At 34.7% G+C, this 16,945-nt stretch overlaps 1 protein-coding gene across 18 annotated transcripts in view; it reads right to left on the bottom strand.

The window, feature by feature from the left end:
* Positions 1-16,945, bottom strand: part of PPIP5K2 (diphosphoinositol pentakisphosphate kinase 2) — a 49,688-nt gene that overhangs the window by 7,101 nt on the left and 25,642 nt on the right. For 7 of the 18 annotated variants that reach the window (XR_010745834.1, XM_066339328.1, XM_066339329.1 and 4 more), the window contains exons 17-28: positions 15,902-16,084; positions 13,887-14,028; positions 12,414-12,637; positions 10,742-10,869; positions 10,429-10,543; positions 9,048-9,155; positions 8,845-8,961; positions 8,022-8,195; positions 5,441-5,614; positions 4,163-4,232; positions 1,988-2,107; positions 1,055-1,117 (exon numbers count right to left, since the gene is read on the bottom strand). Coding sequence is in view for 14 of the 18 variants with exons in the window: in XM_066339328.1 (XP_066195425.1) it covers positions 1,055-1,117; positions 1,988-2,107; positions 4,163-4,232; positions 5,441-5,614; positions 8,022-8,195; positions 8,845-8,961; positions 9,048-9,155; positions 10,429-10,543; positions 10,742-10,869; positions 12,414-12,637; positions 13,887-14,028; positions 15,902-16,084 (1,618 nt within the window). In the remaining 4 variants the exon portion in view is untranslated. The remainder of the gene's footprint in view (positions 1-1,054; positions 1,118-1,987; positions 2,108-4,162; positions 4,233-5,440; positions 5,615-8,021; positions 8,196-8,844; positions 8,962-9,047; positions 9,156-10,428; positions 10,544-10,741; positions 10,870-12,413; positions 12,638-13,886; positions 14,029-15,901; positions 16,085-16,945) is intronic. The other 11 variants (XR_010745836.1, XR_010745835.1, XR_010745837.1 and 8 more) reach the window with 9 other exon arrangements.

Here is a 16,945-nt window from a genome sequence, read left to right as displayed (position 1 = left end):
AATGAATGTAGGAAAATATTACTCTGCTTCTAAGCAAAGCTAAACAAAAACTCATGTCTTTTTTTTAACTTTCTTTCTAAGCAAAAATATTTTGAATCTAACATGAAAATACTGATGATTTCCACTGCAATTTCAACATGATTGTCACTGAACTCAGCCAGCAATCATGCACATTTTAAAACAGCAGTTAAGAAATCTGGAAAAGTCTAGTGGGTCTTGAAGACTGAGTCTACTTTTCATGAACAGGATATATCTGGGGCCTATCAAATCATTTAGAAAGGGAGATGCAAAATATTTTGCTGAGGAAGAAAAAGACATACCTCTGTCCTGTGTGTTAAATGAGAATTTTTGCAAACTGAAGATAGTTAACTCTCAACTCTTGAAGCTCAAGAGGTCAATGCTGCTCAAGAAGTCACAGCTCTCTTGCTGTGATTTTTAGTGCAATATTTAAGTAATTTGCACATCTGATGAACAGAGAAGTATGATAAGGTAAAATAAATTTTTGTCCTATAAAAGGTATAGCAATTTAGCAGGAACAGAACCAAAGCCTTTGCTTTAGTTTTTGTAATTTAGCATCACTTCAAGAAGATAGTCATAAAGTCCACCTGTAAATTCAGTGATTTATTTTAGAATGGGCAGGCTCAGAAAATCAGCTCAGCAGGAGAAAGACAAAGAAGAAGCAGCAGCTATCAAGAAGTGTATGTGTAGTAAGATCAGATTTCATTTTCTGTATCCTGTACCATACAGTCTGATCACACAAGAACTTCTGGAGAATAATTTATTAGAGAGATCATGATTAACAGTAGCACTTAATTATTTTTTTCCATGGATTTTTCTAAGTAATGAATTTTGATGTTGTATTTATACTAATGAATGGTAAAGAAAGTATTTAGGATATCTAATGATTACAAATATATTTGGAATTGTGCTTGAAGTTAGGAACGACAGACGGCTGGATGATACTGTACACCCCGTATTTGAAATAAAAATAAAAGGGATGAAGCAAGGAACCTTTTGTTTTCGATTTTGTTTTTAAAATAAAAGCAAAACGTACCATTGGTTGGGTGTCGAGCAAATGAGATAGAAAACCTTTTAACAGCAGAACCGCGTGTGGTGTCTGAGAAAGAGAAAAACAGGTACCTGAAATTTGTAACAGCTACCAAAAGAAGGAGATTTTAAAATAGAAAGGGAAGAAGAAAGGAAAAAAGAAAAGATGAGAAGGTATTAGAAGTGAGTGGCATGCAGAAGGGACCAAGGAAAAGGGCTAAAATCTAAATAGATGTTAAAAAGAAGAAAATTTGGATTGTTGGTAACTACAAGATGTGTAATGAAGTGTATGAAAACAAGCAGAATGAGCTGGTGATTTTGGCATACAAGGTTATTCAGGTTAGACTTGAACACTGGGAAGTGAAGTGGGGGGGAGAACAGCATGAATACTGTTTCACCTCAGAGTTATAAAGGTGTGCTTTGGTATCTTTACATTCTGCAATCTAGTGAGAGAGTTTCTTCTCTATGCCAGATTATCCAAAACTGAGAATCTCCTGCTCCTTTGCAATCAAAACCCCACCAAAAAAAAAAGGTCAGGAATCCTAAAATTTTCACCATCAGTATTTAACTTATTACTTTATAATTTCATTCCTTGTATATGCTCCAATTAATTTATTTAATTTCAAGATCAATTAGTAGTGATAAAGAACAGAGTTTAAAATTATTAAAGAATTTAAAAACAAAACTTTCAGTTACTTAAAAATGTACTTGCTGGAATCTCCTGGCACACATTACAAGCCTGTGATCTGGTGTTCAATTCAAAACAAATAAGAATTAACTATACTATTAAGTTAAACATGAGCAAGCTATGGGCAATAAAGAAGCAATAGAAACTCATAAAATTAATACTAAGGCCAAAGATTCTAGGATTCCATTAAAATCTTTAGAAGTTCAGTGTGGCACATGGGTTGTGCGTGCATGTGCGAGAGTGTGCACATACCATCTATGAAGCCAGAAGAAGTCAGCTTTTTACGATGCGTACGAGCATAATCCTGTAGGTTAGGTGCACTTGAAGAACCCCCGAGCACTGAGGTGCTAAACAGGCCCGCACAGTGAGACCCTGATGGGAGTTAGAGAAAATACATACAACAACCAGGTGTTCGTCCATTCACATTGGGGATGCATGCAGCATGCAAGCACATGGCTCTTACCACACAAAAGGCAGCTTTTGGCAGTGCCTTGGACAGGTTCACAATATGCTTGTAATGTCAGAGTGGGACTTGTAGGCTGAAACTATCATAATTTATTGTGCTTCTAATCATGAAACAGCACATTCTGCTATATGTGCAAAGAGAGGACTGGCTTTAACAAAGTGAGTTCTTGTCCTGTTTTCACTTTTGGTAAAAAAAAGTTACCAGTTAGCATCAATGTAAACATAAAACAACGAAACAAAAAGAAGATGATGATGACAATGATAATGATTGATGGTGATGATGATGTGAAAGTTGTGTCTTTGAAAACCTGAATTCCTGAAACAAATATAAACTGGAAAAATACTGCTCATTGCTTTCATCCAAATCAACCTTTGAGAGGACAGGCCACTATGAAGTACTCATGCAGTTCCACAGACTTAGTATGTGGAAGTGCTTCTAACCCCAACAAAATCTTAAACAAATTGGAAATAGTCTATTTTGATTTCAGCTACAATTACTGACAATGTTACAAACTGAAAATACCTGACAGTTTCATCAAGTTTAACTTGACTTTCTTTCCTGAGAAGACTTTTGCACAGCTCCATGAAAATGACAGTACTTTGTTACAACTCATGCATTCCTGCCACTAGAATGGAAGTTTAAATAAATCACTGAAAGCCACAGACAAAAATATAAAAATAACTTCTGTAATCATCAACCATTAATGGAATTTACATACAACAATGAACAAAATGGGAAAAAAAGTTGCAATTTTTTTCCTTTACATTTTACTACTAGTTGAAAGGAGAAGTGATTTTTCACTCAGAACTTATCTTTTACATTTTAGATAAGTAGCAGCAGATTTTTTAAAAAACCAGCAAGACTTCCTTTCATTACTTATAACAGTCCAGTGAGGGGAAACATTACTAGCACATGTGACCAATCACAGCCAAAATAAACTGGTGCCTGGTCTGTGGCAAAAGCCTTTCACACCAAATGTAATGCCTTAATCTACACTGAAATACATCAACTTCCACAAGCCATATTGTGACACACAAAAGAATATTCATTTAACTTTAGCAAGCACATAATAAAAACCAGGACTTCAGTAAACAAAAGCACCTGATGTATGCATTTTACTATGGGAAAAATATAATGGGAAGAAAAGTATCACAGAAAGATTAGACATACAAAAAATACTTATCTTTGCAAATAAAGGAAAAGCTACTTCTCAGTTATGCATATAGGTGGTGCATTGTTTATACTTAGTAATTCCCACAAAACGACACACAGGGAAAAAAAGCAATATTGATTTACAGTAGTGCGCGATTTCATTTTTTTGCAAGTGAGACATATGTATGCCTGTTTTAATAAAGCAATAGAAAAGCACCACTTGAATTAAGAGAATTTGAAAGAAGCCTTTGAATTATAGCATGATTCATTCTAATGCTGAAAAGAAGAAATTAATTTTAGGAGAGGAATATATGCAAAACCTCTGATACTATCAAGTAACTTTATGTTTGTTCCCCTTCCCCCTCCCCTCAGAAAAAACAACTTAACTGTCATCAAATGCCCACAGTAGGAAACAGAAATTTTCAAGAAAAGTGTTTTAACTGTTTCCAAAGCAGGCCATTTTTATGCAAAATATTACTGCAAAATCCAAAAGCTCATTCAGAAACTACATTATTGTAAAAATCTGCTTTATGTTAAAAACAATCCTGTGTACCTGTTGTGAGCAGTACAAAATCAGTAGTATGAAGAGTCTCAAACAATTTGCTCTTTTCAGTTATTTAACTAATTTAAAAATTTTGCTGCAGAAAAATTGTCCAGTCCAGAGGCAGACATTTAGCATATGTAATTGATAACAAGTACTATTGGGTCCTGTTAACAAAAAAGCTATTCAAAGAATATACAAATATAGAGAACAGCAGGCAGATGAAAAGCTGAAAACGTCAAACAAAATTTCAACAGTAGGCACATACCTAGACCACTCTGCTTTTGTTCCAGAATAGTTCTTGGTGTTCGTAAGTTACTATTGCTTTCTGATAGGACCTGGATGTAAGAAACAGAAAAATAAGGGAAAGTAGGACAGCAGCATGAAACATCCATTTAACTTGATACAGCAGCCTGTTTCAGACAGACAGGTGTTAATAAGCTGTATGATAAGTGTTAGTAAAAATATGTAAAGGAAACATGAGAGATCATGCAATATCCCCTTGTGAAGGGAGTCCATTTCACATATGAGTTCCTTGCAATGAAGTGGTGCAAAGCAAGCATTCAGAATGAGAAAGTACACAGACCAAGACTGATATGAGAACAAACATTTGAGACATTTTATTTCATTTTACCAAATGCACTTTCCTAAACTGCGCCTGTATTGAAAAAAGGAGGGGAGGGAAGGAAAGACAGACAAGCTATTGAGGACACCATACAATCACTGACCATGCACAGGCTCAATCAGTATAATTTTCAGATGCTCACAGCCTTTGCTGATATAAACTTTTTCAATGTAAATAATTTTAGAATTTCTACAATAAATTACGAAAATTTTCAAAGAAAAAGGATATGGTTACAGAACACCATCCATTGTCCTACATGTAAACAATATCTTGACATTCTAAATAGCTTTAGATCTTCACTGGTATTTCCAAACATTTACTGATTTTTTTTTCCCCTGCTTTCCCCTCAGCCCCCATTACAAGGAACAATCTTCAAAATATTGTACAAGTCAATGGATGATGTACTGTGTTGGGAGTTTCAGATACTTCCGGATATAGATGGCAAGAATTATTAGTGCTAGAGTTTTTTTCCCTGCAGTAGTTAATACCAGGCCACTGAAAATATGATATATGCAAAACAAGTTTTGAATAGCAACATGAAGTACCGAATAAATTATTTTAAGTGGTATTGGTTGCAATTTTTTTTTCAATTTACCTACCACCAAATTAAGCAATGCTGGTTTTAAAGTCTTAAAGGACAACTAAACCAAAGCATAATTCTCTTTCATTAGGCAGTACACTAAGTCTTTTTTACTGTAGTAACATTTGTAATTCCTATAAAGAAACCAAATGTTTATGAAAGCGTGTAACACATTCAGTGGAAAAACATGCACTTGCTCTTTTTCCCCCAAACATTCTTGGCAAGTAATTTTAAGTGGAAGATATTGCTTGAAACATAATCCATAACAAGGGATTAGATGTCCTTAAAGACAGTTGTTGCTTGGAATGCATAAAATGTTTAATGAAGTAAAGTTTAAAAACCTGTTGCCATGAGCCAAAAATACTGGATGTGAAAGCCAGTGATTTAGGGGAGACAGGGGAAGAAGTGATTTGTTCCCCTGATCTGCGTCTTCGACGCCCAGTACCCACACCACTGGTGTAATGCAGCCAGGTACCAATACACTCTGGGCTAGACACACTCAGGGGGCTCTCTTCCTGGAAGTGAGAAAGGGGGCAAAAAACAGCAAAGCATGCAAAGTTAGATTCAACAGAGCCAAATGAACAGAAAAGAAAAAAACCCGATCTGCTTGCACCCTTTTACATACTACCTTTAAAACTATTAAACAGTGAAGAGAGAAGAGTAATAATACAATATTAAAAAGTTATCAGTTTCACTTTTATCTCTCCATCCAACTATATATTTTACTGCAACACTTCAATCAAATTTCTAGTAGACTAATATTAGATATGAGAGAAAACATTTGTTATCAATAATTGATTCCTAATTTTAATAATTTTTCACATGTTGGAAACATAACTTTTGTTAGCCTTGACATATTGTTTAATAATTTTTCCCCTCCTAAGTACCTTAAACTTTCCTATTTATTATTTAATAGCTTTCATTTCTAGTCTATAAGCTTATCTGAAAGCTTCTTTTTAAATTTTAAAATTGCCTTTCAGAATTTACAGTTGACTCATTGGTAGTAGCACTAAATTGATTGGTAATAGTTTTCTAAACTTAAAAATGTCCTAAAAATTATCTTATGCTGAACATCCTATCAGGACTTCAAGGGAGGATAGTGTAAGGCTAAGCACCCCTCCATGTCTACATCACTACGTATCATTAGCATTTAACATTCTTGGTATTACAGAGTTTGCTTCCCAATGTCAATGAGCTTTACATTGTTCTTTCACTGCTATAACTCAGTCTTTTTTCTTTTCATTACTCAGTCACAGTTGCATTCCTTCTGTAAATACTGCTGACTATAACCCAGATTAAAACTTCCATATAATCTCACACCTGACAGTGTCCTTTCAAATTAATGGGTGTAGGTGAAAACAGAATTGCCTTACAGGAGGGGAAAAAAAAAAAAAAAAAGAAAAAGAAAAAAAAAAGAAGGAAAAAAGAAAAAAAAAGAAAAAAAAAAAAATAAAAGTTCAAGGCAGTTGCAGTTTAAGTTGCAGTGACTTTTTAAAATTGCTCCATAATAGTGTTTAGTTTAAATATTCCAAACATAGTTTTGCAGATTTCAGTAGGCCAGATGAAACTTCTTATTTTACTTCTAAGAAAAAAATTCTTTATAGTGTATGTTTTCTCAAAATTGGCTATTTCCTTCCAGCAAATAAGCAAGCTCTGAGTGCTGAAACACATTGTCTTTTAACATATGTTATCTGCACAGTCAAAATTTGGCAATTTGTGCTTCTGACATCTGTGAAAGTTAACTTCCATATAATTTATGAAAATGGTTGAAAGTCTGAAGTAATAGACTATTAAACTGTGCATAAGTGAACTCATAGCTAGTAGGGGAGTTTGCATGATCATTGCAAAAACAGATTTTAAAAATCAAAAATACTGATGTTGTGAGCATTTGTTTATGAAAAAAATTGGAAATAGAAAATGTAAGACATTAACATTTATTATGCCTGTTAATTTATGGAAGTCATGTGAAGTTACACAGATATCCTTACAGAAGGGAATCATGCATCTTTTTCTCTCCATACTGCCAATAACCAAGTGATTTCCAAATCTGTAATACTTTTACTGCATACAGACAATTCATTCCCAACACAAACATGAAAGAAAAAGCTTTTGGTGTGAATCTTCATTTCTGATGGTTTTAAGCAACTGAAAATGAGGCAATAAGAAGCTGTTAGTCTGCTTCTAGCATTAATATCACAGAAGTGCCACTATGCACCATCTGAATTTCCACTCAACCATCCCAATGGTATCAGCAATTCAACTGTGCATCCTCCCACCTCTGTGACATTAAGCTATATCTGTGAAGCACACCTAGATGTCAATGGCTTTCAAGACAGCAAACTAGATTGTTTAAGATGTTACCTACAGAATTCATGAAACATAAACCCCAGCCACTTAAAAAAAAAAAAAAAACACTTCCATTTTATCTTTCTTACCTTCAAAAGCTTGACAAGTGGAGTCACTTTCACTCCACGTGAAAGCAAATACAGCAGAAGACATCTCACCTCCAGCACCTCTCCTACCACCCTAATCCCTCTGTTCCCTTTCAGCACAATCACCCTGAAAGTTTGCTCAATTCCCAGTAGTAGCTGTCTTGTAAGGATGAATAGAAAAGCAATGTATGTTAGTTTGTAGATGCAGGTTTAGACTGAAAGAGTCTTCATTTTCAAATACCAACTTTTCTAAAACGGCTTAAAAAAAGAGAAGTAAGTCTTATTACAGAATAGTAAAAATTAAAAAAATATCCCTTCAGAGAAATTATTTGTCATGGAGGATTTCCCACTGAGTAAGGGCAAACATTCTGTGAGATGTATAATGCTGCCTCTGTGTAATCAAAAGCAGAATTACATTTGGTTTTGTTTTCTTAAAAGCAAGTAAAAGTTAATGTCTTTGACAGAAATTATCTGGAACACAAACACTTACTTCAACAGAACCAATCTTCCTTGATCTTGGAAGGGGTGACTTTCTGTGTATGTGAATTGGGTCTGATACCATTGGCTTGAACATCACCACTGATCGATCTGTTTCATCTCTTTTAGGAGCGTGTGCCTCCTCATCACTATCATTTCTATGAGAGGTTTTCTTCGAGCCTTCATTCTATAGAAAATACATAATTCATTTTCAATTTGTCTGCCCATCTTCAAACTTGTAGACAAAAGTGGCTCTTAAATAAATATTCTGCATAAAGATAAAACAAGCTGATTTTAAAAACACAAGATATAAATCACATATGACTGGGAAAACTGCTCTAGACTTCAATAATCTACATAATAATCTGTTTCTTCTTTCTTCTTTTATTTAGAAGAAATCCAGTCAAGCTTTGCTCTCATTCCTTTCTCAACAAGCAGTTGTAACTCCATGTACCTGATCATGTGTCTTGGAAAATATCAATCCTTCCTCAACAATCTGTATTCATAAACATGCCAAACTATTTCTTAAATATGTCTTCCAGTTCCCAGAATATTATTAATGTGACACTCTGATGTTGATAGCATTTTTCTTAAAGTATTTTGCATTTTTAATAAAAATTCTGGCAAAGTCTTCGAACATCCAAATTATCCGTGTCCTTCACCTCAGTGCCCATTCAAAGAGGACAATATTTGGACTACTTATTTTTTACTGCACGTTTTTCTACAAAAAAAAATCACACTTGTATTTTTTACAGAACAGTTTTACAGTGTTCATTTTAGGTACGTACATATCCAAAAAGACTAGGTTTTGCTTTATAGAAAGGCATAATTATTACCTCTCTGGAGGCAGGTCTGTATCCATATCCAGATGGTAAATTTTTATCTTCCTCACAGCCTTTAGCTCCTGGACTGAAATGCAGCTCTACATGAAAACGTTCTTCTGAGGAAAGTTCCTGAAGTAAAATAATTAAATAGGTTTATACTTTAATACATAGCTCAGCACTACTCAGTTATGAAAATATTTATCCATTTTAAATACCTTGTTTGGATCCTCATAAAGCATGATAACAATCTGTGTCATGTAATTGAGTTCATTGACCACATTTAAGTAATCCATTGCTCGTTTCCATTGTTCATCTTTTGATTCCTTAAAGAGAAAAAAGAATATCAACAAGTAAATATCACAGACACAGCTTCTTTAAAAAGACTGATGATTTCAGTTTTCCCCCATTTACACAGATTTTCATAGCAGAAGTGCAAAGCTCATCATAGATAAAGAAAATGCAGAGAGTACAATGAAAAAACAATTATGGACCTCCATAAGGGACTTAAAATTGCTCATCAATTTACTGCAAAGTGAAGAGCAGAACTTTTTCTATGTTATTTCAGTGTATCTTTAATGTTTTTTTGCTAGTGATGATATGTACACAGAGGCACTGTTTTCAATGCTCCTGATGAGAACTGCTAATTTTGTAATAAATTAATTTCAGTTGGAATATTGTGAAAAATGTTTTTTAGATATCACACTAACAGATATATCAGTCAAAAAGAGTAATCAAAACTTTCTATATATATATATAGAGGAGGTATAACTGTCACATCCCAGACTACTTAAACTACTTTTTCATGCTGTAGGAAGCAAAACATTTAGTAATCTACCTTAAAGAAAAATTCAAACTTTATCAACTTAAACTTGGAGTGTACCTGTTGTAGCAAGTCACAGAGGTTTACACATGCTTTTGCCATTGCTCAGTTTAGTCATCCATTACCATAAGCAAATACATCAATACGATTTGAAAAGTAGTATATAAGTCAAGCTGTATCTTACAAGCAGATAGGTCTGTGGTGCTGCATATATCTTCTCTAAGAGCTCAGTTTAAGTTATTTCTAAATCTGGAGACTTTGTCTTTTTCAGTATCAAAGACTATCAGATGGAGAATAACACACTACCTTTGTAGTATTCTAGAACAGTATAGGAAAGTTAGAAAATTCACTGCACAGAAGGAACTTTGTACTCTGTGAGCAGTCTTGAAATTAGATAGGGACATCTTGACAATATGTCAATGGTCAAAGATAGTAAGCTAGGGCAAAAGTAAATTCAAAAGAAGCCTGATTCCTAACTTGAGAACAGAAATTGAAAGAATTATTGGTGACAACAGAAGACAAAAAAAAAAAATCTGGCCTTTTCACATCTATTTGTGATTCTAACACATACAGCGAATGGAACACAGCATTATTTTCATGGAAATCAGCATGCCAGTTAATGTGCAATTTGCAATATGTTTCTGCATATGTAATAGAAAATCAAGTGTTTGACAAAAACGTGATAAATTTCGAAGTCTCTTAAGGTTTCACTTGATACAGTCAGAGGAAAATTCAGGTTCCTCTCAAAGTATCAGGGCTTCAACAGAGAAACTTACATCACATAAGGCACCGTAACGGAGGGTGGATAACAGGGAGTGGACGTGACTCTCGCTGGTGAAATACAGCCGGGTACGAACGTGGCGTTCCGGGGACATAACACCCCTGGAGTAGCTTTAAAAACAGAAAAATGTTATTAGACCATGATAAGATGTATACTTATTTTTAAAATAACTGTTAATAAATAAATAAATTATACTTTCTAATTTCTCTGAGCTAAAAAGATATTTATAAAAAGCAAATATGAAAGCTATAGAATATTTCTAATTTTAATGGGAATTAATGTAACCATGAAAAAGGTAACTGGCTTACAGAGGGTGAAGCTTATTTACAGTGTCATCATCTTGTGTTCTCTGAAGGTCAGAACGAATTTTTCTGACTAGAGGAGTGCAATAACCTTTGGCAATCTCCAATTTCTCAGCTTTAGAAATACCATATTCCTGTGTAAAAACAAATTGAGCTGAAGATTAAAATGCCTTCTAATTCAAACCTTCTACATTAAAGCAAATTAGTCATCTATTGGTTTGCTCTGGCTACAAACCATTTTGTTTAACATTTTTACTACATATGATTACTGACATAGCTTCAACTAATTTGCAGTTTACCTTTTTGTTGTATGATTTGATACAGAGAAAAAGCTTTTCCTTCACTACTTACACCAAAGAAGTGGATCTGGTACAATAAAGCTCTTTTTCTTAACTAAAATATCTAGTCATTCCTCTTTCTTGTCACCATCTCCATCTCCTATCCTGCTCCCACAATGTTCTTTGTTTGGGGGTTTTTTCCTTTCTTCTAACAGTCACTAAAGAGACATATTTGGTATGTCTGTCTTAGTTTGGGGTAAACCACCCCAGAGAAGATCGTCTACTTATGTCAAATAATAATGCGTGGTATTTATGTACAACTGGGAAATTACTAGTGATGTTAACTGTTGTAATAACATGAATATTTAAAAGCATGTTCTTCCAGGAGCTTTGCACTCTGTGCTGCACATGTTATGATACTGCTCTCACAGATAGAATGAATCTTCTTGTTACCCTAGAGAGCAACACAAGCACTCCTCCTTTGCATTGTGCAGGCCATCAAGTTTTCTTTTTCTTCCTTCACTATTCTTCCTTCCCTCATTTTTACCTGCTCCCCTCTAACTTTCAAAATTTCACTGTAACAGACCCACAAAACACAATGCATTCTATGCATCACTATTATTTTTGTCCTCCATGTCAAGGAGTTTGAGAGATGGGAAGAGGAAGAACTTCCTGCACACAATATGGATAAATACCTCTGTTACAACACTGCTCTGTAACCGCAGGGACACTTGGGGAAAGTATCACTCTGTTCTGTCCTGTTATCACAAATCAATTTCATGTCCTGCCACCTAAGAGATTTTAGAGCTAACCCAGATTTAATAGCCTGCAGAGCATGCAAATTGAACTTGTTCACTTCTGGCCTGAAATTCTATGAAATTTAATGCCTACATTCACATCATGGAGTATTAACATTCTGAAAAAGCAGAAAGGTCTTTTTAAATTAAAATTGTTTAAAATGAGTTAAATTACATAGGCTAGGATTAACAGTGTCATTTGCAAGGAGCACAAAAATGAAATTTCTATAAGCAGGAGAAATGAAATGAAAAGCTATTTCAGAAAACAGAGTTATTCACAAAGGCAACAGTAAAATCTATGATGAATGGCGAGATGAACCATAATGTTTTATTTTAATATACTGCTGTAAAGGAAGAAGGCATATTCACATCTTAAATGTCTAGAAAAGTTCACCATGAACACAGTTTAATTAATTATGAATCAAATTTTTCTTAAAATATCCCAGTCAGCTTCCTACTGAAAAATAAGAGATAATGTTTAAGGCTTCTATTACTGCAAAATGTGGGAGCTTCAGAAGAAAATACAATTATAGACATTTCCACAGAAATATAACAAATAATTTATTCTACACTTTCTTCTATTTAATAACTGAAAATACTTACCTGAGGAATCACAATGTCAGCTAAAGCCTTTGAAAGTCTATACAATTCCATTGTGTTTTCTAATTTTAAGGATCCATTGTGTTGTACATCATATTTTATACAGTCATAAATATCGGGAATTTTGCTAATATCATATCTTCCATTTTTTGTTTTGAAGTCTTTTTCCAACTTGGCCCACCTGCGCAACATCAGTTCTAGAGTTTCACTGTGGTACAGCTGAATATCTGGATAGACAGGTGTAAGTAATTAAGGCCATTCAAGTAACAAAAGGGCATTTTAATTACATAGTAGTAACAACTGAATTATAGAGGGATCAAAATAAGTTAACTGCATTACTATTAAGAAGAAGGGCCAGCTGGACATAATATTAATTTTAGTGATGAAAACATCAGAATTACACAGCTCCACTATGATGGAGTGTAAGTGAATCCGCGGATGGCTGGGACAAGAAATTCTGCCAAGCTGTATATTCTAGAACATGTGGGTTTATTGCAAGGGTCGTGGGTAAAAGGGCCTTGCCTTCAGCCACCAGCCTCCTCTGAAGGGAAGTCCCAAAGAGAGAGGGAGAAAGAACAGCAGGGTGAGAGCTAAGAGAGAAGGGAGCGAGAGAGCAAAGTGGCAGGGGGAAGAGTGCAGGAGAGAGCGAGAATAGGGGGAGCAGGAAGGGTAAGAGAGCAAGGTCCTTGTTACAATACATTATATCTCCCTTTGTGATGAATATTCTAATTTTCAGTGACCAACCAACACAAGACACAAAATCCTACAGAATCTACATACAGCCTATAAGAACTACTATATTACCATACCGTGTTACATTTTAAACTTTAAAAACTACTCTTTAAACTTTTGTTTTACTACATTGACCTTAGGGTCCCTTAGCCAAGAGAAAGGTATTTTTCAATTAAAAGGGATTCTCCTTCAGCTAGCTAGGCCATTGTTTTTAAGTTATATAGTAACTAAGACTCAGTATCCTACAACTCAAAGTAAGCTTTCATTTCTATTTCGATTTTAGATTTCATATTTTCAGAATGTTTTGCTAAGCAATCATATTTATAAGGTTTCCCTAATTCATCTTCCCCAACAATGGAGTAAAACACACTGCTGCATAAATGCATCACTGGCCCTTAAATATAAGATGAATCTATGTAACTTAGCCCTTGTACCACAACTTTTCCTATTTTTCCACTTTTGTGGAATGCTGAGTTTCAAATAACTAAGACAAGAATTTATGCTAACATTGGAATTTCTGAACACCACAGAGCCCTTACCTGCAATACAACTCCATGTTCCTCATGCTTTTCACTTCCTTCAAAACTATGCATATGAAATCAGATTGTGCCCATCAACTTAGCCCATTATTGGTTGACTAATGTTTTGCTAAAAGTCAGTTTAGTGAATAAAAGTTATGTTATCATTCTCTTTCATATATGATAACTAGAGAAACTAAATACGACTACAAAAATGTTTCAGTACCTGCAGACTTTGGGTCTTCCATTCTCTGCCTGATTTGAGAAGTCAAACTCTGGATCAAGTAATAGACCTTGTCACATGTCTTTACAGGATTTTTAATAACCTGCATTGATTTTATCAGAGAGATGCTTCCAGATGGAGTGAGCTGCAATTTCAGATAAACACAAAATTAACTGTATAGACTAGATTTGAAAGACCTGGTGAGATAAGATGAAACATGTCAGATGCCAAGTACTGGAGAAAAAGCACTCAAGCAGGTTGCTATGAATATTTTTAATAATTTATCAATTTTCTATTACCTTTGAGGCATTAAGAAAATACATCAAAACATAGGACTATTTACTAGAGATTCAAAAGTAATAAGAAATTCATAGAGCAACTAATTCTATATAGTAAATCTGAGTAACTACAAGAATTCATAAAACCATTTCTTTTATTCCAAGACAGGAGAATTGGGAAGATGTTTAAAACTTTGTATATACTTAGCAAGCTTTCATATCTTCCATACCTTTCAAGTAACTTCTGTATTCAAAAGCTTACAAAAGTAAATTCTGTTAGAAATGTTGTCATTAGACTGCACACCTCACAAAATATTTTTTGCTCGATAGGAACCAGATTTGCAATAGTAACTGGTACCTTAGTTTGCCTGTTCATGTCCTAGGTTTTTGTTTCTACAGGACGGCAGGACACAAACACAAAAAGCCTTTAAATGCACATATATGAACAACATATGAGATGTTCTTCAGAACTGAATTAAATATAGAAATAGTAAAAGCTACAAACTACTACCATCAAGGTGAGTATCACTAAAACAATAGAATAAATGTATGTGTGAGGCTCAGCCTCATTTTTTTCAGAAAAGTCTGCAGAATCCAAAGTGACCAATGATATGAAACAGTAATTTATACAGAAGTCACATACTTATTTGCACCTTGCTCAGTTTCCTGAAATGGATAGAGTAATTTATATGTGGAAAACTTCAGTTCCTATCTATCTATTATGATGTAAATCAAGAAATTGATTATTTATACAAATAGGAGTGAGGCACAGGAATAAACCCCATATAATTTTCCCAAATCACAACTAAACTAAAAAACCTCTATAAATAAATGAACCCCCCAAAAGTCTTTATTGCTTTATAATCCCAAAGGTTAGTAATTTTCAGTGACCAAAGAGTACTCCATTAGTTCCAGCCACATTTCAAATCTGATTGTATCTATATAACAAACATCAGTAAATCCTTGCATTTTTGAATTACTGTTGAAGCCACTGCTAGGAGTGGTTTGCACGATACTTTATATATTTAAATGAATCCACAGAGAGTATATACATGCAGGGTATATTATTCTTAATTAATCTGCTCTCATTATTTTTTTCAAATCGCAGTTGAAAACCTCATTTGAGGACTTCCATTTAGTTGTTATACGAGACAGAGTAAGAGCAATTGAAAGAGCAAGAAGTTTCTTAACTACAACAAAGAATACATTTAAAACCAGGAACAATAACGTGTTCTGTACTAAGTCAACATAAACTATATTACTATGTGCTGATTTAGCATGTTAAGGAGATATTTCATTTCACTTAAAGTATTCTACTGGTTTTCAGTATCTTAGTATTCTAAGTCAAAAAAAAGGCCTTGCAGCAGATTAACAACTGAAACAATTGCAGTAGGTGGGAAAACATTTTCTTACAGCATACACTTTCAAAGTAAAGACTACAAAAAATGCAACAATATAATGTCATTTCTTGCATAATTAAATTATTTTAATGGAACAGTGAAAAAGGTTAACCAACGAGATCCCTGTATACTCCCACTTCAAAGTTTGTGGCTTTCTGATGTCCCAAATTGCAGGACAAAATATCTACAGCCACAGTTGTTACAGCCACCTTTGCAGTTCAAACTATTTGCAAGCACCCAAATAACTTTGTATAACAGATACATAAAGTCACTGCTCAGTACTTTTGCATGAGAATTTTCTTATTTATTTTATTTCATGGGAAACTAATCATATGCTAACCTTATCATAGTCATCAGTAGTAAATTCTCTGTCTCTCTGGAGAATTTCATGGAGCCTTGCTTTAACACGATGTTGACAGCTGCTTAAAGAATCACTGTCACTGTCCAACAGACCATTCATATTAGCACTTTTTACCATCTGGACAAGAATAGGAGTCAGCTCTCCCTCTAAGGCCAGCAGTCCCTGAAGCAAACAACAAAATTATTCAGGCATACAGATGAAGATTAAAAAATGAATACCTTAAAAAGAAATCCAAACCACTTATTTAAAATTCAAGATGGTATCCCTTGGCTATGGGTTAGATAAACAGGGGCACAATGTATGTACTCAGAGAAATGGCGCCCTAAACACTGCTAGTGTGCAGCATGGTTGCAGATGGTGCAACAGTGATGGTGACATGTCACAGAGAATGCTCCCCAGCACCAGCTGTTCACGTCTTGGATTGTGGGGAGTCCAGGTGCCTTCTCCCTGAGGCTGGAAGCAACAGCTGCCTGACTTGTAGGTGACATGCTTTGCTCAAGGACTTATGTTACCAGAGAGGAGCTGCGGGAAGAGTTTGCAAACCATATAGCATCTAGCAAGATTAACAGCAGGTAGGGTCTTATGGAGACTCTACAGAGGCAAAAGCCCAAGCCATGTGAGTCACAGGACAATCAAAGTCCTTGAACAAGAGGTAAATGGAGAATTCTAAAATGAAGAAGACTGGAAACTTTTATGATTTTTCTGGCAATGGAAGGGCTCTCGAATAGAGAAGGAAATGGTGTGATGTCTCTTCCAGCCTGCTGACCAAGGAAAAGCAGGTCAGATGGCTGAAGTATTTCTGTAAAAAAACATGCAGCATAGAAACAAATCAAACAAACAGGAAGTCTGAAGACTTGCAGAGCTTTACGTTAATTCAAATTACAGAGATATGGTAGAATAGTTCAAATGAATGGACTTTTGCTGTCACTAAATACAGGACATTTTGGAAGTCAGGTAGACAGGACAGTATCACGATAAGCCTCTGCTACAGACCACCCAAATTAAAAGCAGAAATGGATGACA

The sequence above is a fragment of the Sylvia atricapilla genome, chromosome Z, assembly GCF_009819655.1.
Source record: "Sylvia atricapilla isolate bSylAtr1 chromosome Z, bSylAtr1.pri, whole genome shotgun sequence".
Taxonomy (NCBI): domain Eukaryota; kingdom Metazoa; phylum Chordata; class Aves; order Passeriformes; family Sylviidae; genus Sylvia; species Sylvia atricapilla.
The sequence above is the reverse complement of the archived record's forward strand: the minus strand, read 5'-3'. Positions and strand labels throughout refer to the sequence as shown.